The sequence below is a fragment of the Sorghum bicolor genome, chromosome 6 (assembly GCF_000003195.3).
Source record: "Sorghum bicolor cultivar BTx623 chromosome 6, Sorghum_bicolor_NCBIv3, whole genome shotgun sequence".
NCBI lineage: Eukaryota > Viridiplantae > Streptophyta > Magnoliopsida > Poales > Poaceae > Sorghum > Sorghum bicolor.
This window is the reverse complement of record NC_012875.2, coordinates 53,153,840-53,178,272: the sequence shown is the minus strand read 5'-3', so window position 1 is coordinate 53,178,272 and position 24,433 is coordinate 53,153,840. Positions and strand designations below refer to the sequence as shown.

Sequence of the window (24,433 nt, the reverse complement as noted above, 5' to 3'; positions counted from 1 at the left end):
CCTTGATTCTTGATCGGACGGCTCCGGGAGCAGCCACGTGTACCTGAGTACCTCGACTACATACATTGAAAACGTATAAGTGTGGTATAGGTGATATATCTTTGGCATGCAGATTTGTACGTATCAGGTACTTGTTTTAGATAATGACGTATCAGGTACATCCGCCCCCGTAGGAGTATGTCAATATGTGCGTGCTTTTTCAAAAAAAAAAGATGTCCGTATATGCGTGTACTCACCACTCAGAGGATTGTAGCGTCTACGTAATTTGACCGTACGTTAGTACGTATGTACTGCAACAACCGTAGTTCCTTCCAAGAAGGCTCAAAGTATAAAACATCTCTCTATGTACTTTGGAAATGTTCAATAATAATTCTTTGATACTGTTACAGAGATTAGTTTATGACGAAAAGCGTAAAGGCCAGGGGTCAGGGGAATTGTTTAGTGGTTTGTTATGCATCCTAATCCAACTGGTTTCTGGCGAATCTTTTCCAATTAGTTGGTTTGTCACATCGATCCTGGCATTTAATTAAAGAATTTGACGACGACTGTTGCTAGCTGTTGAGGCTTTCAGTGGATCAGCGTCTGCACTACTAAATATGTACAGAATAGCATAGGGGATATATCACAATTCGTCCTTTATTCTTCGGCCGGGTTGATTAGAAATTGTAGCATGAATAATGAAGTGTATCAAGCATTTTATCCTAAAAAAAATACTGCTGCACTTCTTTGTGGTGTCTTGCAATCCTTTTCACTTCAGGTATAAACCAATTGTCAGGTACCATATTCAGAATCTACCCACGAGCTGCAATTCAATGTAGACAGCCGAAACGATCTATCTAAAAGTTTTTTTAAAAAATTGCTTTCTGTATCCAAACAAGAGAAGTATATATATTGTCTAATGATTGTTCATTCTTGTTCGGTACACCCATAATTAATGCTAGAAGGACATTGCACTTGAGAATTTGTCTTCCAACAGAAGAAACAATGCGAAATTACAATTCAAAGCAATATTATATTCCAACCTAATAATCCTCGTCTAGACACTAGGACGCGTTAATGCACTATTATGAGAGCTTGAGAATATATAGGCACATTTGATTTGATTTGATACTCAATCTATTTTGCATACATGCAGTTTTCAGCTGAGTGCTCGTGACACTTGCACACGTGGCGGTTTTCTATGCACGTTTACATTATTATACATGGAAAAGAAGATATCAGTATATCCATTTTTTTTTGAGGCATTTAAAAATATTCTAAAAATCAAGAGATCCTTTTATTCTGTATTTCCAATTCAGGCCACCCAACTGTCACACGCATTAATTAATTGTGAAATTCAAGGCTGTATTGTATATATGTCGATTTGCCGAGCGAGCGAATAACATAGCGCTGTCCGTTCTTGTTCTCATCTCCCATTTTTTGTTGGCAGCCACTACGCGCTGAACTTGATCTTGATCGCACACCTGTTGACGTAGAAAAAGAGGCAGAGGCCAAAATAGAGACAAAAAGACAAATCCGAATCCCCCTAACTGCAATTATAATCTACAAAACCAAAGTACAGGCCAGGCCACCCTCCAAATCCTACCTTCTCCATCCGCCATTAGAGAGGATACAGAGAATGCCGAGAGTGAGAGAGACAAGGTAGAGGTTGGCGCGGCCACAGTGGCAAAGCCTCCGTCGGCGAGGAGCGCTGCATGCGCTGTTGCCGGGCATGGTCCTGCGTCCGCGTCTTGAAGGATTTCAAGGAAGGGAGGAGGATCGGAAAGGGCAACTACGATTCGGTTGGCCCATTCATACGGTTCTGTAAAAAAGGCAGTTTTTTTTGGCTGTGATATCCGCTGGTTTGCTATTTATTTATTCTCAAGTTTTGGAGGCCGAAAGATCGATTTTCGTGCTGGCTTCAGTGTTTTGACGCCTTGAGGGGTTCCTGTGAAGAACCAGAGGATCAGAATTCAGAAGGGGGGAAAAGTGGGTTTCTCGTCGGTTTTCCTTGGTTTTGTGGTTCTGAATTCTGAGGTTGTTCTGAGGCAGGGGTCTGTCTTGCTGGAGAATGAAGATGGAGAGGTTGGTGTGCTCTGCGTGTTTGTTTTGGTGAAGACGACTATAGCTGGAACTGGAATAAAAGGAAGAAAAAGATTCGGTTTCCTTTCTTTTGCGTGTTCTGATCCTACTGAGATATCCCTTCCTGACACTTCAGAATTTCTTTGTTTCCGACTTGGTATCGGCATCTCGTGGAAACCGAGGAAGCACGGCAATTTCAAGGGCCTTCGTTTGCTTGGGGCTATCAGAACATCCTAACCTGTTCCTGCCGGCAATATTTTTTGGTTCTGAAGACTTAAAGATTGGATTGAGTGATCTCTGCAAATCTTCCTTTGGTGGTTTTTTGGCCTTTTGGGTACTGTCTGTGAAGTGTAGCAGGACCGCCTCTGCTGTTATACTTGGTGAGTTCTCTGATCAAGTACTGGTAAAAGGTACTCGCCAATTTGGAAGATTCATTCATCTGAATGGTCGATATTTTACTTTATCAATGTAGGCAATGCTTAATCCGTTTCAGGCTTAGTGATACACTGAAATATGTTTTTAGCAGTTTCTCTGTGTATTGGAGATTTTTTTAGTGCAACAGGAATTTGAGGGGCGAAGATTTTTCATCAAGTTGGCCCCTTTGGATGCTCCGAATTGTTCCATTTATCTAATTTTAGTTGGTCTTTACAGTTCTTATGACATCTTGTCTCGTATGTTTGCACAAAGGAATATCATGCGGGTAGAACGTACTTTTAAGTACAAAATGTGACATGAGTATGTTGAAATTGGCATTTGCGTTGCGTAAGTGGGGTCCAACTGGTTTTCTTCTCTTCCATGTTTTGTTTTCTTCATAGAACTGTACTTTTATGAAACTAGAGTTTGAAGCCATTCATTAGAGCTTGGAAGATATGAGCAAGACTTGTTAGTGCAGAAAATGGGAAACATTTTTGCATTTGTATTTCTAATTTTGCATCGTTCATACTACTACAACTTTATTCTGCTGCATGCATTTTTTTTCTTTCAGATTATAAGCTTGTCTAAAGCAAGCCCGTAGAAGGAAAGTTATCTGACCATGTTCTCAGCTATCATGGCAAAGAAGAGTTACAAACAGCATTCCAAATCTGAGAAAATCCAGGTGGGCTGTATGTCTGGGCTGATTCGCATGCTTGACTTCCGTCGCAGTCCAAAACTTCTTTCAGATGGGACAGGTGAGGGCATTCACCAACATTCAGTTTTTATGTTAATAAGATGAAGATGTTAACTGCAATATAACAGTATGAGCTAATTTTAATTGAAATAATATGAGATTCTTGATTTCTCTAACAGTGATTTCTGCTTCATGCAGTCAAAAGAGATCCAAAAGGTTTTGAAGATATCCATGGAAATAAATCTGCTATTGTAAGTTTTCAAGATGAAACCATTGTGTCTAGTATTTCTTATAATACCTACAAAATTCTTCTGCTTGCTCTAACTAACAGCTGATAATGAAAAAGAAGTTGCAAGCTCATTACATATGTATTGAGCTGAAAACCTTTTTTCCATTTATAAAGCTGGTCATGATGCTGCTTGTACTACAAGCTTAGACTGGTATAATGCGTGCTTCTGTGATAGTGTCAGCATAATTTTGTCTTAGGCTAACATCTTTTGATAATGTTGACCAACACTAACTGTTCTGTTGATTCTGAACTTTGGTTTATAAAAAGATTGATATGTATTTTCCTAAAACACAAATATTCCTAGTAAACAACAGTATATAGTATTACAAGCCTCCTCCTTAATGCAATGATTCGCAACTCTCCTGAATATTCGAGAAAAAATAGTACTACGAGCCTCTGGATATGGAAGTTTAGGATTTTTTTTATAGGCTTTTCAAGTTGAAGATACATCTCTACGAAAAAAGTTAAGTAGAATCAGAAAGTTTTGAATGCAAAATATGAAGTAATAAAGTTATGATGCTACAAAATATTTGAGTATGGCATGCAAGATAACATAAGCTTTTCAAACCTTTGTTTGAGGTTTGAGCTGATGAGTGCAGCAATATAAACTCGAATTTATTGTTTTTTTCTCAGAATGGAAAAGACCACAGTGTTGAATTAATTTATGCTGGTAGATCAAGTATTAGAACTTTGATGGAAGAAGAGATGGCCAGCAGCACACAACCCTTGAAGCAAGCACAAAGCAATGTAACTGGGATATGCTCTGAAGATATTGATCTAAACTTGGCTGCAAGTCTCATGGAAATCTACAGATCTCGTACTGAAGGTCAAGAAATCAGGAATTCAATTGAGTCAGGTCACAGTTCCATTTCGACTGACAAAGAGAACAATACTGACCCTCCTGCTCATCTCTATCAGATCCCATCTAGTATCCAGAGAGCTCTAGAAGATGTTGCTGAAGCAGTTATAAGACATCAATCTGCAAACAAAAACTACATAAACAGCAGTGATGAAACTAGGTCCAGAGAATTCGTTGATGCCCTACAGCTACTGAGCTCAAACAAGGAAATGTTTCTGATGCTTATGCAAGACCCAAGCTCTAGGTTGTTAGAATGTCTCCAAAACCTTTACATGTCACTAGGAAGTACCAAGTTAGACTCTGAAGAATATGACGAAGAAACTGAGTTGCAATGTATGACAGATGGTCTAGAGCAGTCAGTGACATCTCCAAGTAAGGTGCAAAGAAGGCATAATTCTTTCTTGAAGGAGGATAGGTTGGTCATGAGGAAACCACCAAAGTTAAATGATAGTTCTCGTGGCCTTAGCAGAATAGTAATCTTGAAGCCAAGTCCAGCAAGAGGTCATAGCAGTCTTATCTCAGGTAGCACAACTTCGTCACCACTATCAAATCATATTGATTTGCAAGTTCAGGAAGCCAGTGATAAACCTGATTGCCATTTCTCACTTAGAGAGCTTAAAAGGAGGCTAAGACTTGCCATTAGCGATAATCAGAAGGATTACCAGTTAAACTCCACGAGTAGTAATTTTCATAAAGCTGAGGCTGATTCTAGCAAACTGCTTCCAGTCACAAGTATGTCGGAGACGGAGAGTCTGGCAAGTACAGATCCTTCTGACAGGTCTAAGGAACCATCTATTGTTGATAAGAAAACAGTCACGGAAGATAGTGTGAGTGGGATGAGAAATGATGTCGCTCATGATGTCGGTGTCAGCTCTTTCTCCTATGAAAAAGCTAAGATGTATATAATTGAGAGATTAAATGATCAAGGCGAAGAAAATTATCAAATTGTACAAAAATGTGAATCTTTTGAGAGATTAATTTCACTGCCCGAGAATGATAGATTTTCTACAAGTGATTGCCCTCAAGAGGAGAAAATTAGCATGGCACATGAAGCTACAGAACCGTTGAACTTGCATATTACTGAGCAAGAGGATGGTTCAGCAAGCCCTTACTCAACAAGGCTGTACCAGGAGACAGAATCAGTCGACACTAGCAACTTAGGTACAGAAATGTTGATTGAGCCCACGATAGATCATGGTAGCCATCCACAAAATGAGGGCACTATCTCACAGGAGTTGATCCATGAAGGTAATTTGTTCATGTTATTGTACTGTAAGATATTGGAGGCTAGAATGTTTTATTCCTTAATCTAAAAATATTTTACTGTAAAATATGCCTCTATTAGATATTTATTCCTTCTAGCCCAAATAAAGTACATGACCTTATAGGATTCAAATTTTATCCCAAAATACTTGACACTCTCACTTCCCAATGCATCTTTCTCTTCTTCCAATACACCCTTTTCTTTTCATGATCCATCTCTCCTTGTTTTCTGTGCACAACACCTTTTCACTTTTACTTTTAGGCCTTCTAAAATTTTTTAAGATTCCACGTCACATTAAATCTTGCGGCATATGGATGAAGCATTAAATATAAATAAAAAAACTAATTGCACAGTTTGCCTGTAATTTACGAGACGAATATTTTGAGCCTAGTTAATCCATAGTTGGACAATAATTGTCAAATACTCAATCCATCCCAAATTGTAAGTTGTTTGACTTTTTTAATATCAAGTTTGACCACTCGTCTTATTCAAAATTTTGTACAAAATATCACTTTTTTTTTGTTGTGTATTGGTTTATTAATAAAAGTTCTTCAAGAATGACTTAAATTTGACTATATTTGTACAAATTTTTTGAATAAGACGAGTGGTCAAACTTGGGGTAAAAAAAGTCAAACGACTTACAGTTTGGGATGGAGGGAGTACAAACGAAAATGTTACAGGAGCCAAACCCAAATTTTTTCGCGAACTAAACAAGGCCTTAATTCCCAACTCCAAACCTAAGTCCCTATTTTCGGACAGGGAGTTTTTTTTCAGCTTTCTTGTTCTGTTCAAAATATTCATTTTTTTGCAGGGGTTAAGATCATGCTAGATACAATGGAGAACTCACCGCTCTGTGCTGAGACCGATACTTCGCAGGAAGGAGTGGGGGAGACAAATCCAGACGATGTAAGACATGCTTTGTAGCAAATTCAAGAAAGCTGATGACATCTGTGTTTAACACTGTTTATTTTTTTTTCCTTTTGTCGCCTCTGCTGAAGTGTTCATTGGAGGAACCACAATCCATGAATTTGTTACCAGAACTGGCCCTGTATTCTCCAGATGGCTCCGTTAATGAACAAGAGAACCATATTCCATCAGAAGTCGTTGAATTAGTCAAACCATCTTTATTGACATTTCCATATTCACCAGAAAATACTAATGACAAAGAGGAGAAATTGAGTCCACAATCTGTTCTTGATCCCATTGAAGGTGAAGTTACCTGTGCTCGACACAAAACTCCAAAACGAGGTATTGAACTCAAAACAAAAAAAAATCTCATCTGGTGCCTTTCATAACCTGAACATAATAGAGAAAAACTTTATGTTGTTGCAGATGAATTCTCCATGCCTACTTCCAGAGTGCTGTTCAAAGAGGTTGACACTCCTTCAACATCTCCAGCTTTGTGGAATGGACCACAAGTAGCCATTTTGGATGAAAAAGCCACAAGGGTGTCCTTCATCGTGGCCGCCCTAGAAGCTTCAGAATTGCTGTCCGAGGAAAACTCGCAGAGATGGTACACAGAAGATCCACTGCTTGATGTATCTGTGTTGGCTGAAGTAGGAAATTCATACTGCCTGACAGATGATGCAGTGCTTTTGTTTGACTGTGTGGAAGAAGTTCTTCTCAAGATAAGGGACAAGTTCTTTGGTACCGACCCTTGGGTTAATTTTCTGAAACACAATGTACGACCAGCTCCAGTAGGAAGACAGCTCGTTGAAGAGGTGACTAAGGGAATCGATTCTCTTGTCGGTAAAGAATTTCCAAACACTTTAGAACAGGTGATGATGAAAGACTTGGACAGTGGGTCGTGGCTGGATCTTCGAGGCGATACTGAAAGTGTTGTAGTTGAGTTGTGGGCTGGTTTGCTTGATGACTTACTGGAGGAAGTGGTTTTTGATTTGTGGCTTTGATACTGTAGTGCTTTGTAGTAATCCATGCAGGCATATTCGACTAGTACTGACATGGGGTTAATAGATACAGAAACCTTTTGTGAAAGGATAGGGAAAAGTGAGTTCGGCAGGTTGCCAAATATTGTAGAGGTAGGCAGTTCATCAATATAGTTGATTTCCATTTTCTTTTGGATTTGTGCTTATTCTAAGTCAGAATCCTGATTGAATGTTGCTCTTAACCTCAGAATTATTCAATTTCTTTAAGCTCCTTTTGTTCTCTGTAGATGTATGAAAACATCAAAATAAGTGCAGCTGTATATAAAGTACCCCACTTATCTATGGTAAATCTTTTGTTTTCATTGTGAGCATAATATTGTTTTCCTTTGCTTATGAGATACACTATCTGCGTTCTAAAAATTACTTGAAACATTTTGTGAATATATCAGCTATGAACCTTTACCGGTCACTCGGTCAGGTCATGCTCATGCCCTGTATCAAAGATTTCACAAGTCAGTACTTCAGCTGATACTGCAATCACACAGCTATGGCATCTGACATCCATGGTGAATTGGTGATGACAGAGGAAAGAGGATGCAAAGGCCCTGAGGGACCATTGGGATGAAAACCAAGATATGGCTGCCTAGGTGAGTAGAGTACTGTATTTAACTGCTCGTGCTATCATCCATTGATAGATGGTACTACTGCTACAAGTTATGGCATAATGTACATTTTGTGGATGGATCATGGATATGGACCCCCTTATTTTTGGTTTCCCTGATCAGAAAGGAAGGATGAACAAATGATCACTCATGCTATCTTTCTGGCGGCTTCATCTGCGAAGAGAACATCATCTATACATGTTACGATGTTGTACGCCAGGCTCTCCAGCACCCTCGAATAGCTCTCTAGTATTGCTTGCCCAACATCCTGCAAGATTCATTCACATCACAAGCTCCGTGAGAAACTTCAGGCTCGTCGTACCCATGGCGATGCAGATGATGCTGCATCATTGAGGTTTGCTCACCTTGTTGTACTGGATCTTGCTGGCGTCGAGCGTGGTTTGCGAGAGGCCGGGGAACCGCTGCTTGAGGCAGAGCAGCACGTCTTCGGCGCGGCTCGCCAGCATCACGTTCTTGTCGGACTCCATCAGGTCCTTGACCGCGCTCCAGGGTGACCTCGAGTGGCTCTGGCTCGCCTTCCGCCGCCACACGTGCATCGCCGCCTCCACGCGGTCCGCTGCCTCCAGGGCCTCGTGCTCCGACGAGATCTCCAGGCAGTCCAGCAGGTACTCCGGCGAAAACTTGCCCGGGAACGACATGTGCCGGTAGATCAGGTCCCCCACGCTGGCCCGCCCGCACTGAAATCAGAATCAAATTAGAGAATACGTCTTCAGATTCAGCGATGCTGATGACTCGCAATTCTTGGGATCCAATGATCTGATGGTACCTTGGGTAGTGCTTGCTTGTACAGGTCGGGGATCCGTATCTCCGCAAGAACGGCATTGTTGATGGCCATGGCCGCCTTGTGGATCTGGCTCGCGCAGTCGCGCTTCTGCTGCAGGTCTCGCCGCGCCGTCTCCGTCAGCCCGGGCTTGGTGACGCACGGCACGGGCAGCCACCACTTCTCCTCGCCGCGGTGGCTCACCGGACGGCACGGCGTCGCGACGGAATCGTCTTTCTGCCCCTTATTATTGACGTACCAGAATTCAGTCTTCTGAAAGCTCTCCAGAATCTCCTGCCAAGGCGCAGAAGAACATTTTAGCCCACCCTACTAAATTTGAGCAATCAACAATTTTTATGGCTCAAGCTCATGACATGGCATAGTAGCCTAGTAGGAAGAATCTTTGATCTTACAAGCAACATGTCGTCAAGTTTCTCGAGGGCGGGGAGGTTGACGTAGATGTCGGATCGCGGCCGGGTCGCCATCACCTGACAGAATCAAAATCGTCAGTTTGGCTGGACAGAATCAAAATGCTTCAGAGAATCAGCCGTGATTCCAGTTGTCACCTCTCGGGTGGTGCCGTCGGGCAACATCTCCTTGGAAGGGAAGAACTCGACGATGTAGTCGCAGACGGAGAGGAGGCAGTCCATCTCCCGCCGCCACATGGACTTCTTCTCCGGCGGCAGGGGCTCCAGCCTGTGGCAGCTCCCGAAGACAGTCGCTGTAAGCAGAGGAGGCGACGAGCATTAGCACGCTAGGCGACCTGAAGATTTGATCTCGGGAAGTTGGAAGAAGTGTAAGCACGCTGACCATAGAGGTTGGTGATGGCGTTGGAGATGGCCACGGAGGTCGAGACCCCCTTGCCGCTCCCGGACATGTCCTCGCCCAAGAGAAGCTTGGAGAACCTCTCCTTGATCAGCTGCAGCTCTGCGAATTCACAGCAATTTCTCGCGTCACCTCACCACCGAGCAACAAGACTTGGAACCAGAAGACATTGACAGAAAACAGGGTCCTAGTCCTACCACCGTCGCCGGCCTTCCCGTCACGCGCGCCGCCACCGCCACCGCCGCCACCGCCGCCGCCGCGCCGCGTGGTGCTGAGCCTCTTGAGCAGCGCTGCGGCCGGCGGTGGCGCCCTCGTGGCGAGTGTGCACACCGGCCAGCGCGGGTACGGCGAGGAGCCGTAGGGGCTCCCGGGCTCCCCGCTGCACTCGGAGGACACGTCGGAGGACGGCTCCCGCCTGTGGCGGCCCCGCGGCGGGCGTTCCAGGTCGTCGAAGTCGGCGTAGTCGGACTGCGAGCGCGCGTCGAGCTCGGAGCCCTCGTCGCACGTCGACGACGGGGTCTCCATCCTGGCATGGACCGACCAGACCAACCAGACCGGCGCCGGTGGCGGTGCGGTGGATGGTCAGTGGTGGCCGGCCGACCGGTGCACGCGGTTTTGTGCTCGCGCAGTGGCGGACAGGGCAGGCAGCACGCGGCCGGAGTAGTGGCAGGCAGGCGAGCGAGCGATGAGCGCAGGGAGTGGAATGGAATGGAATGAGCAGCAGGAGCTGCAGCCAGCAGGCAGCAGAAGTAGTTGCCGCGGCGAGCGGAGGGCGGAGGCCCACGATGACGGCGATGAGGTACGCCCGGCCCCTACTTTACGCTGGAAGGAAAGGGAAGCGTGCGATTCCCTCGCTCTTCTCGATGCCGATGATGCCCCTCCCCTCCCCTGCGCGCGCGCTCTCTGATTATCCACGAGTACTCCCTCTGTCCACCCGCCAAAATTTTCTTTGAAACGTGTACGAGTAGTACGAGTACTAAACACTAGCATCGGCAGGAGTAGGGCTCAGATCCAACACACTCTGCGATTAGTCTGCGTCTGCAGTACTCCGTACTACACTGTCTGACAGGCTGACACAATTAGCAGTCGCAAAGCGACAGGGGCTGGCTCACACACACTGCCGACAGACGATCATGGGCTCCGTTACACAAAAGCACCGCGGTTAAGCACGCCTGATGGCTGATCAAGAGCACCATTTGTCTCCTTAAACAGCGCAGGAGCCATGGGATTCCATTTGTCTCACAGTACTCCATGCCTTCTGTCATGATCAGCACTGCTACACCGAGCTAATCAGACGACGAACTGCGACTGTTACCAGTAATCAAGCACGGCATTGACGACGCAGTGTCAGCAGTGCAGTAGAATAGCCACGGGAGCTCTGCCCGAGCTGGCATTTCGGGCCCGGCAGGGGGGGTGCTGGAGCTGGACGACGGTCGACGGACGCGCAGCCGCTCTACTCTACTAGTCTCTACTACAGACTGCTAGCGCTACAGGAAAAGGAAAAGAAGCCCCAATGGGCATGTGGCAGCGGGGGCCATGTCGCGCGGGCCTCCTCCTCCTCTGGTCTGAGGCCTGACACAAAGTGAAGCCGAGCATGCCGGTCGTCAGAATCATGGCGACATTACGGACGGCCAAAGGTGAAAGCGGAGGGCCGCCGATCATGACCGGCGGTCTGCGTGCGCCGGGGACCCCCCCGCGGATTGCCACCGCAAAGGGGCAATTAGTGCCGTCTTTTACCCCTCGTCGTCCTCGTCTCTCTCTCTGGCATCCATGGACATGGACGGAACGGAAGGAGGCGTCGCTTTCTTGTTCATGTCAATTTGTGTTCTTCAACTCCCAGTTGTGCTGAGAAAACTTCAAAGGGACCCCAAATTCTTAGCAGAGGAAAAGGAACCCTAATGATCCGGAGGCCATCTCTCTGTCTGCAGACTGGTACACTCTGGTGCAAGGGTAGAGAAGTACAGGAAAGCAGGGCATTTTGGGGTTTCCACATTTCCTAGCAGGTCGCAGCTGACAACAAGCTGTGACAGTACGGGAAGTGTATGTACTGGCTGGCCGTATGGAGATCATGCAGAGGAGAGGCTGCATAACTTATTAATCACTAGCGGACTGCCGAGCTTAGCTGATGTGATGAGGCTTCTTTTTAGTTTATCCTAAGCAGAAGCACGCTTATGCCAGCTCTTTGATTGAGCTGTGTGGGCTCATGATAGCCTACAGAATAGCGCCACGTGCCTAGGCCCTTAGGGTTGTTAATGCTCATGGATTTGTGTAAACTGTTAATTACTAGTATATAAGCTAGTTGGCTGGTGTTGTGCTGAATTCTGTTATCTGTTTATAAAATCCAATGGACAATGGATTCAGTTCCTTGAGCTGTTCTTGTTGGTAATAAACTTTCAGTATCCTGGATAAGATATGACTGCATTATTATTTATTAGTAATGGGTTTATACTTCCGTTGACTAGGGAGAATCGAAGAGCAAACTGAGTAGTAATATTGAAATTTTTAGTCCAATGTTTCCATAGAGAAACTGCTATTTCGTTTTCAAATTCACAACCCCAACTAGCTAGAGCACTTTACGCAATAATCCAACTGATAGATGACAAGTTGGGTATAAGCTAGCAGACCTTATTTATTTTACATATCCAGATGGCGTTTAGGTTCAGTGTTCTCAATATTTATATGCATCCATGCACCACCAGCAGTAGTTGAGAACTTAAGATGCCACTGCCAGATACTACTACGAAGGCATGCAGCCACCATGCGTCTCAGTAGTGAGCTCTTTGTGGCCGGCATGACTACCTTCTAATGCCAATTTATTAATGCTCTAATAAGGTCTTCAGTCTTTTGCTCGTTGGGTGCAAATAATGTTTAACGTGTATCAGCGCCCTATGGACCTTGCAGCAAGCAAAAGTGTGGAACCAAGCACAATTTGGCATGATGAACTAGTAGAAAGGAAAACATTTTTAAAGGAAAAAATGACAAAGTTCTCGAAGTAGAAAAATGAGAAAATAAAAAAAATGGAAAGTATTCAGAAAGTGGAGTCATGACTTCTCAAGATCAACTCTTTAAATGTACTTCCCAATGATATCCATAGGACAAAATCTAACTTTATACACCGTGATGCCTCAGTTGCTAGTATAATGTAAGCACATTGGTGTCTTGTGGCTGCAATTTCAACTTTTTTTCTAAATGAAGGTACAAAATTACACTTGTAACCTAAGTCCAATAGTGGGGACTATATGATTCCAGGTGCTTGTGTTAAACATGGCTTAGCTTGATTAGCTTTCCCTCATGTTCTCGTTAATTTTTTTAAGAAACTCATGTTCTCGTTATTATTCATTAACATAATGTTCTTCGCAAGCTACAAGAGAACATCATTATAGGTATCTCGGTTTAGCTAATATGATAATATGCATGGACTGACAGAGATATCTGACAGGGCATATTGATTCACATGGAGGCATGTACGATAAATTTGGAATCCTAAGTGCCAAATAACACTTATTAAATTGGATTTTTAATGAGAATACTTGAATAGTAACATAAATTGAACAACACCATGACACATATGATACTTATGATACCCTTTTAACTTGTGCACATCATTCGTGTTTTGCGGCTATCATCATCAATAGCATGTATGCCCTTGTACCCTTAATCCAATATTGGTATTGATTCTAAGAGCTTGTTTAAAACATGTTAAACAGTTGAATAATCTCTCATGCAGCATTTCTTCTTAATTTAGTTAAAATAATAATTTTTCAATTACTGTCGAAGATATCGGACAAGAGATAATGATCCATGTGCAGGAACAAATGATACAACCGAAATCCTAAGTGCCAAATAGGACGACATTTTAATCTTCTTAATGAAATATGCGCCATGATGTGTTCTCTCTCTCGCAAAAAACGACATTTAACGAAGGATGACAGAAACTGAACAGCACTCTCACACTTGCAAATGTTTGTGATCATCACGTGAATAAAGTGTAAACTCTGTTGACAAAAGAACATCTATAGATAAGGTAGGCATCAATGTGCAAGCTTGTACTAATTTGATCGCTTTAAGGAAGGGAACTCACTAGAGGTATTTTTCTTTCTTTGACCATTATTGAAGCTGACCAGAACCCATTTCACCCAAGACTCTGAAAATATACAGCTTAGCTAACAATTAGAGCGGGAAGTATACCCTCTAAGAAATTAAAAAGAAGCTTTGCTCATGTCACAGCCCAATCCAGCCATGACGAGCTACATAGGTGTCCAAACTAAAACAGGCCAATTGGGCCCAGTGTGAATAGTAACAACGGATGCTGTAGCGCGCTGCACATCCCACCTTTATTTAGAACTAGGTAGCGTGCCCGTGCGTTGCTACGAGACAACTAAACTTTTATATAAAAAATACATGGATCGCACGATAAGATAATAATATTGTGAAATTAAATACTGATGCTAAAGTGACATTTTAATCCAAAAAAACTAAGCTCGTGAAATTAATAGTCATGAAGAGCGCGACGTCATATACTCACAAACTCTACTATATAGACTTTTCTATTATACAGCTAAAATAATATTTTATGTAAGTAGAAAGAAATTTTTGATATCTTTCGTGTGCCAATAAATCCATAAATAAGTTCCGCCGCATCAGCTCACATTTTAGTGACCCCTGACCCTGAGCATGTAATTCCCTACCATGAATGCACTGCCCATGAGAATTCAGACCAGTGAATAGGTTTATTTAGGCATTACCAGAAAATATAAACCGTAAGGAACCGTAAGCCCCCTCTCCATTTCCTTGGCTTGAATTGATACCAGTGGTCTATCTAGCGAGATGATTTTTTGTTTTTGTGCAAATTGGGTCTTCCATTGCATTCTTAAACTGTAAAACTGTGCCTGAGTGCGATGGTTTTGTTATTTTTAATTAAATTTTTTCTATGAACTCCTAATGAAGTTTTTAAATCATGAAAAAAATACAGGAATGCTAAACAATACCCATGTGTTTTTTAGCATTCCAACGCATGAATTTTTCTGTGTTTATGACTTTGGGATCCACACATGAATTTGTGATTGTGCTTCCGTAGAAAAAAATTATGATCTGTTTTTCCATAGAAAAAAATGTTTCTTATGATCTATGGCCGGAGAAGAAGAAGACTGGAGGAAGAAGATAGCTAGAGGATGTTGGATCTTCATCCTATGGCAAAAAAAATCGTGTGTTGGAATGTAAAAAACATCTGGTTATTGGGTACTCCCTCCGTCCACAAAATATTGCAATCCGGGAGTTCAAATTTTTCCAAAAAAAAAATGCTAAAGTAGCCTACTAGGGCCTAGGGTGGGGGACCCACATCCACAGCACCCCCTAGACCGCTGCCAGCTCACGTATAAGACTTGGGCATGGTTCAGTTTAAATTTTGTATTAGGTGCACGGAAGCTTTGGGTGTTTCTCTCCTGTTTCTAGAGGCTTCTGGCCAGAACTTGAGCCAATCTTATGTATGGACACATGTACTCTAGCTGCAATTTTTTAGTGCTAAATGATTGTGAACGTGAACTTTGGTGCAGTGTAATGTCAAATCAATTATAGGGGTATTTTGGTCATTTGTCATGGTCCTTGTTACCTCCTTCTGGTCCTACGATTGCAGTATTTTATGGACGGAGGGAGTAGACAGGTTTAAAATTCATAAAAATATATCTAGAAGCTTCAAGAAATTAGATTTAGCTCTAAGAAAACAGAAAGAAGTCCAAAAAGTATGGACACTTATACCTAACTGAGCCTCCAAGGTCCAAGCCCATAATAATAGGTGCAGCTCAAGAATAAGCCCACCTAGGAGTTGAAAACACTTAGTGCTCCTTTGGAACGTAAGACTAGAAGAACATAGGAATAGAAAAAAAAATAGGAATTCATATGCAAAATAGAGGATTGTAAAACAAAGGAAAATCAAAGAAATTGATGTTTGGTTGGTTCACAGGAAAAGCACAAAAATGAAAAACATGAGCTTGTAGTGGATGTTTTGGATCCTACAAAATTCCTGTAAAATCACACATGGAAAGTTTTCTGTATTTTTCATGTGGCACAATCCTATGTTCCAAAAGGTGCTATAATAACAAATTCTATAGGACGGAGGATCCTATGTTTTTTCCTATGAAAAGTGTTTGTCCCTTAGTCAAAAGAAGGAGCAATCCTTTTGTAGCCTTCATGAATATTGGGTTTACTCAAGGTTTCCTCTCTAAAAAACTAGGTAACTTGCCTCCCTCAACTCTTAAAACCATTTAAATTATCTCCCTACTTACTTGAGTTAGAAAGTGGTATTTAACAGTTTAAATTATCTGAAAACAGTTGATGCTTTTTGCTAAGTTGTGTTCAATTATACTTCGTGGAAGGCTCTAATTTGTCGTTTTGCTCTTGGCACTTCATTTAATAGTTTGATTGAAACAATAGCTTTTGGAGAAAATTCTCTGTATGGCCCTCTTAAAACTCAGTCTTTTCCTCCTTGACCTTGGAACTTTTGAACTTACCTATATGGCCCCAAATCCATCTTAAATATTTTTTTTGCCTTTCCATCAGTTTAGTCATGTAACAGTGTGTTAAGTGAGAGACGAAAAGTCCATTTTATCCTTGTGCGCCAAAGTAACGTTATTGAAGGTATAGAGTTCAAAATTTTTACTGCATTTTTTTTGTACATGCTTGTAGTTTGCACATGTTTCATTTTGAGCATTATTTTCACTTCTTTCACATAGTTAACACCTTTATATGGCTAAACTGGTGGAAAGGGCACAAAAAGGAACGAAAGATGGATTTGAGGTCATATAGGTAAGTTCAAAAGTTCTAAGACCAAGGAGGGAAGGCTGAGTTTTAAGAGGGCCATATAGGAAGTTTTCTCTAGCTTTTGTATGACTCTTGCAGAATATCCAGAATATGCTGAAATGTACATCGGTAGGACTAGGTGTTTTTTCATCAATTTTGTTTTCATAATAATATCGTAAACGGGTACCTTGCATTGTCATTGAGTGTTTGGTTTGAAAATTGGGGTAGTTCGTCATCATATCTCTTATCATTTTTTTGTTTGGGGCGATAACATGTGTTCTTCGGTTGCTACATCATCTTCTATAAGTTAATAATTAGTATAAGCATTAGAGATAAAGTCATTCCATTAAATTTTCATAGATGGACTCATGACACATCATCTTCATCCAGAATGAGATGGTTCATCAGACCAAACACCACATAGTTCGTGCAATGACACTGAAATGAACTCTAGAATGGACTATCCATACTGTTAGATGAGATGTTCTCAAGTTTTACACAATTACAAGTCGATAAGAATTGCGTTTTATGCTTTTTTTAATTCTTGATTTGACGTGTAATACTTCTGACAACAGAAACAAATTACTACTAGCAAGAAGTTACCTGTCCGTAAATACCAGTAAAACAGCACTGACAACTAGCAGGACATACGAAGGACACGTACCAATTTCATCGCTCGTTGTTGCAATCGACGAAACGCCGAGGCACACAATGCCACGGGTTGTGATACGGTAGATGCTTGTTCTCTGACCTGGCTCAAGAGCCGCGTGATTCCCCAGAAATCTACCCTGTTGCCCTCTTTGCTCGTTATCCACGGACAACTCTTGCCGTTACCGCGCGCAAACAATCGTCTCCCTCTCTAATAACGCGACACGGCAGTTCCCAAGCAATCATTCTATCATGCCCATATCGTAAACTCAGCCCTCTGGTGCTTGCAAACATCTCCCAACATTGGCACGGCTCCGAAGCTCCGTGCCGCGGCCAGAACGATGCCGTTCGTCCGCGGCTTTCCTTAACAGCGACAAGAACGCTAATCTAACGCATATGGAACCTTTATAATAATGAAACAAACGAGCACGTAGGTCTTATAAAAAGTCCATGCACGCTCCCACACTAGCACACAGCAAGCCAGCCATGGGAAGCTCCAAGCTCCCGCTGCTCCCCATCCTTCTCCTTGCAGTCGTCGTCGCCACGGTGTCCGGCGATGAGCTCCGTACGTTCATCGTTCACGTGCAGCCGCACGAGAGCCACGTGTTCAGCACGTCCGACGACGACAGGACGACATGGTACAAGACGTTCCTTCCAGAGGACGAGCGGCTCGTCCACTCGTACCACCACGTCGCGAGCGGCTTCGCCGCTCGGCTGACGCAGCAGGAGCTCGACGCGCTGTCCGGCATGCCAGGGTTCGTCACGGCGGTGCCGAACCAGGTGTACCAGCTGCTGACGACGCACACGCGGCAGTTCCTCGGACTGGAGCTGCCGCAGAGCGGGAGGAACTACACCTCCGGGTTCGGCGAGGGCGTCATCATCGGCGTGCTCGACACCGGCGTCTATCCCTTCCACCCTTCCTTCAGCGGCGACGGCATGCCGCCGCCGCCGGCCAAGTGGAAAGGCCGCTGCGACTTCAACGCCTCGGCGTGCAACAACAAGCTCATCGGCGCACGTTCTTTCGAGTCGGACCCGTCGCCGCTCGACCATGACGGGCACGGAACGCACACGTCGAGCACCGCGGCGGGAGCCGTCGTGCCGGGCGCCCAGGTGCTTGGCCAGGCCGCCGGCACCGCCTCCGGCATGGCGCCGCGCGCGCACGTCGCCATGTACAAGGTGTGTGGCCACGAGTGCACCAGTGCCGACATCCTCGCCGGCATCGACGCGGCCGTCGGTGATGGCTGTGACGTGATCTCCATGTCCCTTGGCGGGCCGACGCTGCCCTTCTACCAGGACGGCATCGCCATTGGCACGTTTGCGGCCGTCGAGAAGGGCGTCTTTGTCAGCTTGGCGGCTGGCAACGACGGGCCAGGGGATAGCACGCTGTCCAACGACGCGCCGTGGATGCTCACCGTCGCGGCGAGCACCATGGACCGTCTGATCGCTGCCCAGGTGCGCCTCGGAAACGGCTCGACGTTCGACGGCGAGTCGGTTTTCCAGCCCAACATCTCGACCACCGTTGCCTACCCGTTGGTCTACGCGGGCGCCAGCTCAACACCCAACGCCAGTTTCTGCGGCAACGGCTCGCTGGACGGCTTCGACGTCAAGGGCAAGATCGTGCTGTGCGACCGTGGCAACAAGGTCGACAGGGTTGAAAAAGGTGTCGAGGTGAGGAGAGCCGGTGGGTTCGGCATGATTATGGCGAACCAGTTCGCCGACGGGTACAGCACCAACGCCGACGCGCACGTGCTCCCTGCCTCGCACGTCAGCTACGCCGCCGGCGTTGCCATCAAGGAGTACATCAACTCCACGGCGAACCCGGTGGCGCAGATCGTCTTCAAGGGCACCGTGCTTGGCACGTCGCCGGCACCGGCTATCACCTCGTTCTCCTCGCGCGGGCCTAGCGTCCAGAACCCCGGCATCCTGAAGCCCGACATCACAGGCCCCGGCGTGAGCGTGCTCGCGGCGTGGCCATTCCGGGTCGGTCCTCCGTCCACAGAGCCGGCGACGTTCAACTTCGAATCCGGCACGTCCATGTCCACGCCGCACCTCAGCGGCATCGCCGCGCTGATCAAGAGCAAGTACCCGGACTGGTCGCCGTCGGCGATCAAGTCCGCCATCATGACCACCGCTGACCCCGACGACAAATCCGGGAAGCCAATAGTGGACGAGCAGTACGTTCCGGCCAACTTGTTCGCCACAGGCGCCGGCCAGGTGAACCCCGACAGAGCCCTGGATCCCGGCCTGGTCTACGACATCGCGCCCGCCGAGTACATCGGCTTCCTCTGCAGCATGTACACGAGCAAGGAGGTGTCCGTGATCGCGCGCCGCCCGATCGACTGCTCGGCGATCACGGTGATTCCGGACCTCATGCTCAACTACCCATCCATCACGGTTACGCTCCCGTCGACGACGAACCCCACGGCTCCGGTCATGGTGAGCCGCACGGTGAAGAATGTCGGGGAGGCGCCGGCGGTGTACTACCCCCACGTCGACCTGCCAGCATCTGTGCAGGTGAAGGTCACTCCGAGCTCGCTGCTGTTCACCGAGGCGAACCAGGCTCAGAGCTTCACGGTCTCCGTGTGGCGGGGGCAGAGCACTGACGACAAGATTGTGGAGGGATCGCTCCGGTGGGTGTCTAACAAGCACACCGTGAGGAGCCCCGTCTCCATCTCCTTCGCCTGATCGACTTGACAATTGCTCCTGGGTTTACTTAATTCGTCTTCCACATGAACGACAGTCACTCACTACACTAGCCCACCCCAAGGTAAAAAATACAATGGCAGTCACGCACTACCACTTTCTCCAAAAAGAGTTTGATCCCACCCACTACAGAGACTATAGACACTCGTTGGTGAGAACTGAGAAGCCAGATCGTATTTACAACTGCAACTATAAGTGTTGAGAGGTTGCACATCTATGGCTATGCATGTAGTAAATGAGCTAGCCAGCGAACACATATATAGATTTTAATTTTGTGGGTTGTCCACAAAACTATGGTCTTTTTTAGTTACATTTTTTTTTTTGCAAAATAGACACCGTAGTATTTTCGTTTGTATTTGATAAATACTATTCAATCATGAACTAACTAGGTTCAAAAGATTCGTTTAGCAAATTACAAGCAAACTTTATAATTAGTTTTTTTATCTATATTTAATGTTCCATGCATGTGCCGCAAGATTTAATAATGTGACCGAGAATATTAAAAAGTTTTATAAAAATTTTGGAAGTAAACAAAGCCTATATATACGGATTTGTGGGTTAGCCTACCTGTATATAGCTAGCCTATGCAGGTAATATGTATGACAACATTAAACTATCCTTTGTTGAATTTTGACCTAGTCAAAACAAGACTTGATTGACCCATAGCAAGAAAAAGTTTTTGTCATGGTGGTCCATTTCTCTTATCCAACATGGCTCGCATGTAGGCCCTAGTCTAGGACCTAGGAGATAATCAGATAAATAAACTTCGACCTTTGGTTTGTCCCATAATTTATCATCTTAATATTTAAATTTAACAAAAACACCTCAAAAAATGTTTAATTAAAAAATCCAAGTTAATTGTGGAGGCCTAAAGTTTACGATATTAGTCAAAAATAAAATCATAATGCCAATAATAGTGTTAATAAATTATCTATTACTGCCACCACATAAAAGTTTTTACCTAAAATACCCATAGAATACATATTTCTCTATCACCCATCGATGCTAGTATTAAAGAAACATAAAGCACCACCTCATTCATATGTAACGCTCTCAAGAGTTTAAAATTGACTTAAACATGTTTAAAGTTGAAAGTGTGATGATATCAAATGTAATGATAATTAGAACATAACTAATACGAAATGTTTAAATAAAACATTGAAAATCAAAGAGATAAAGATCACATACAAGAGAATAATGGGTCCATCCATATTGTGGAAAATACAAGTGCTAACGTAGAAAAAATAAACAAATTATTCTCTCTTATAATCTTATTCTTGGCAGATATATGCACATAGAGGTTGTTAGTCTAGGCTACTGTCTCCTCACAAAGTCATTAACTCACAACAGTAGAAGAGAATGATTCGTCAAGTGGTAGTCGAGTTTAAATTGCGTATCCTAGTGGCTGTTTAAAATGAACAAAAGGAAAAGAGAAGACGTGTTCAATTTCAATTAATCATGTTATAATCAAAATGGCAAAACCATAATTTGTAAATGAGGATACATTTGGTTTTCGTACCAGGACTTTTCCCCATAGCTTGAGGCCAACGTTAGTCATGCAATAAAATTTGAATTAATCTATACATTGTTAATGGTTGAACCACCACGTTTAACAGCGTCAAGAGACAAGATAGAAGATCTACATTGTTAAACTTGTAAATTCGTCAGCTATTTTATTTTTTAATAGTAAATATATAAAAATAAGTATCATGTATCTCTCACTTCCACAAAGGGAGGGATTCAGCTCTGCATCTGCATGCCTAATTTAGTCTACCGAATCAAAAGTGAATGAAGCTCACAAAGTCACAATCACATCGATCTCAAACGCTCCAGCTGCTATCGATCGAGTGTTAGGGTTTGCGTGTCGCCGCCGCGGACGGGAGGGCTCCGGTAGTGACGAGGATCGGGCTGCGCACGACGTACTTGCCGGAGACCCACTTGATCTCCCCCTCGACAGGGCCGGTAAGCGCCCGGCCGTTGGCTGACTTGATTGTGACCGAGTAGTTCAAGACCTCTTCCAGCGCCTTGAAAGTCAGCTTCGTCGGGTTCACCTCCACTGTCACCGACTCCGGCACGTTCACCTCCACGGTGTACGTCGAGCTGGCGGCGCCGACGTTCGTGACGGAGCGGTTGGCCGTCGCGGTGAAGGGCGGCTGGTCGAGGATGGCGGTGATGGACGGGTAGTTGAGGTCGTCCTGCTCGAGCTTTGACAGTTTGGCGCACGACACCGGCGGCTCCGGGTAGATGATCGTGCTCACCTTGTCGTCCGTGTAGTTGAGCCCGCACAGGTACGGCACGTAGCCCTTGGCCGTCATGTTGTACACGAGGCCAGGGTCCATGGCCTTCTTCGGGTTCACGTGGCCGGCGCCGAGGGCGAGCAAGGTCGCCGGCTCGCCGTCGACGTCCAGGATCGGCTTCCGGAGGTTGTCCGTAGGCTCCGCCGTCGTCATCAGCGCCGACTTGATGACCGCGGGCGACCAAGTCGGGTGCGCGTGCTTGATCAGCGCGGCGATCCCGCTCAGGTGCGGCGCGGCCATGGACGTGCCGGACTTGATGTCGAACCTGGGCACCGGCGCGTCGCGCAGCTGGTCCACGTCCTCGATCGAGGGCACGCCGGCGAGGATATTCACGCCGGGGCCGATGAGGTCGGGTTTCAGGATCCCACGGCTCCTCCTGTTGGGGCCCCGCGATGAGAAGGGTGCGACCATCGGCGACTTGGGGGTGTTGAGCGCAGCTCCTTTGAAGACGAACGTCGCCGTCGCGCCCCGCGTTTTGGTGAGGTAGGCCTTGATCTTCTGCCCCGCCTCGTTAGGGACCTGCACCGTCGGGATGGCGTGCGGCCTCGGGATGACCACCGGACCGAACACCTCCGGGGTGACCACGATCATTCCGGCGACGCCGATGCTCTTTAGCATCCTGGCCTTGGCGGTGCTGGCATCACCGCCGGCTTCGCAGAGGATGATCTTTCCGGTGACGTTTTCTGCCTTGAGCACGTTCTCGTTGAGGCACTGGCCATCGGACATGTCGTGCACCAAGGGGAGCAGGCCGTCCATGGTGGTGTTGGGGTCGCTGAGTGACTCGCCGTCAAGCTCGACGTTGTCCCCAAGCTTTACGGAGGCCAAGAATCTCCTGTCGGTGGTGCTGGCGCCGACGGTGAGCAGCCACGGCGACTCGTTGACGAGGGTCGCGGGTGCCGGGCCGGTGTTGCCCGCCGCCGCGCAGATGAAGACGCCGTTCAGGACGGCCGTGTAGCCGCCCAGCGAGACGGGATCGTCCGAGAAGTCGATGGCATCCTCGTGCCCAAGCGACAGCGACAGGATGTCGACGCCGTCCTCGATGGCGTCGTCCACCGCCGCCAGTATGTCGTCCCGGTCGCAGCCCTTGTCCTGGTAGCACACCTGGTAGAAGGCGATGTGCGCGCGCGGGGCCATGCCGGTCGCCGTGCCGAGCCCGTTGCCGAAGACGCTGGCGTTGGGCACGAACGCGCCGGCGGCCGTGCTGGACGTGTGCGTGCCGTGCTGCCCCTCGTTGATCGGGAGCACCGGGTCGCGGAGGCCCTTCCACTTCCACTTGGCCGACTCGAAGTAGGACCGCGCGCCGATGAGCTTGTTGTTGCACACCGTCTTGTTGAAGTCGCACCGGCCCTTCCACTTGGGCGGCGGCGGCTGCATCCCGGCCCCGTCGAACGACGGGTGCCCGGCGTAGATGCCGTCGTCGAGGATTCCGATGATGACGCCCTCGCCCATGTTGCTTGTGTTCCACAGGCCGCCGCCGCCGCCCCGGCGGCCGCCCATGAGCCCGAGCATCTCCGGCGTGTGCGTGGTCAGGAGCTGGAACGTCTGCTCGGGGAGGGCTCGGTCGAACCACTCCATCTTGGACATCTTGTCCAGCTCCTCGGGCGTCATGCGGGCGGCGAAGCCGTTGACGACGCTGCGGTAGGAGTAGATGAGCCGGGTCATGGCGGACGGGTCCGCTTCCAGGGCCTCCTTGGCAGTGTCGCACACCGACGACAGGAGCGACGCGTGCCAGCTCGACACGTTCTTGTGCACGTTCTTATCGTACTCGTACTTGCTGCGCACGATGACGAGGTAGTTTTTGTGCTCGCCGTGGTCATTGTGGCTCGCGACCGGGGTGACCGCCGCCGGAGATAGGAGGAGGAGGAGGAGGAGGAGCACGGCCGCGGCAGCGTGGAGACCGAGACACGGTAGCGTGCACCTGCTGTGGATCGGATTATCCATATGGGAGTGGCGGAACGAAATGGGAGCGAGAGATGGTACGTAGTACGAGGTACGCTACATGCCTAATGGGTAAGAGAGGTTTCTTCTTGTGATCCAAAAATGGCTAAAGCGTTCTGTGGTCAAGTGGTGAGGTGGCTTAAAATAGGAAATGGATGCAAAGATTAATTTGTGTATATGCTGCTTGGTCATGCATGTCCACACAATTTCTTGCGGACGAAATGGAGACGAGAGACCTGCGCGTCTCCTATAACTAAGGAATGCATATAATTGGGACCTGGGAAATTGTTTTCATAGTGAGCTCTACCACATCAAGC

The 24,433-nt window shown here is 46.3% G+C and overlaps 4 protein-coding genes across 4 annotated transcripts; 2 read left to right on the top strand and 2 right to left on the bottom strand.

Moving 5' to 3' along the window:
- On the top strand, positions 1,374 to 7,829 carry LOC8056593. Its single transcript, XM_021463087.1, has 7 exons — positions 1,374 to 2,441; positions 3,047 to 3,230; positions 3,368 to 3,420; positions 4,092 to 5,565; positions 6,393 to 6,487; positions 6,580 to 6,829; positions 6,914 to 7,829. Exons 2-7 carry the CDS (start codon positions 3,095 to 3,097, stop codon positions 7,489 to 7,491), a joined length of 2,586 nt encoding a protein of 861 aa, XP_021318762.1. The 5' UTR covers positions 1,374 to 2,441; positions 3,047 to 3,094; the 3' UTR covers positions 7,492 to 7,829.
- LOC8064641 (rop guanine nucleotide exchange factor 3) lies at positions 8,084 to 10,670 on the bottom strand. The gene is made up of 7 exons (XM_002446883.2): positions 9,933 to 10,670; positions 9,721 to 9,837; positions 9,477 to 9,631; positions 9,324 to 9,398; positions 8,917 to 9,204; positions 8,495 to 8,827; positions 8,084 to 8,397 (listed from the first exon to the last, which is right to left on the bottom strand). Exons 1-7 carry the CDS (start codon positions 10,258 to 10,260, stop codon positions 8,278 to 8,280), a joined length of 1,416 nt encoding a protein of 471 aa, XP_002446928.1. The 5' UTR covers positions 10,261 to 10,670; the 3' UTR covers positions 8,084 to 8,277.
- On the top strand, positions 17,665 to 19,863 carry LOC8056592 (subtilisin-like protease SBT1.7). The gene has a single exon (XM_002448271.1). It carries the CDS (start codon positions 17,665 to 17,667, stop codon positions 19,861 to 19,863), a length of 2,199 nt encoding a protein of 732 aa, XP_002448316.1.
- On the bottom strand, positions 21,529 to 24,187 carry LOC8064640 (subtilisin-like protease SBT1.4). Its single transcript, XM_002446882.2, has one exon. It carries the CDS (start codon positions 24,117 to 24,119, stop codon positions 21,732 to 21,734), a length of 2,388 nt encoding a protein of 795 aa, XP_002446927.1. The 5' UTR covers positions 24,120 to 24,187; the 3' UTR covers positions 21,529 to 21,731.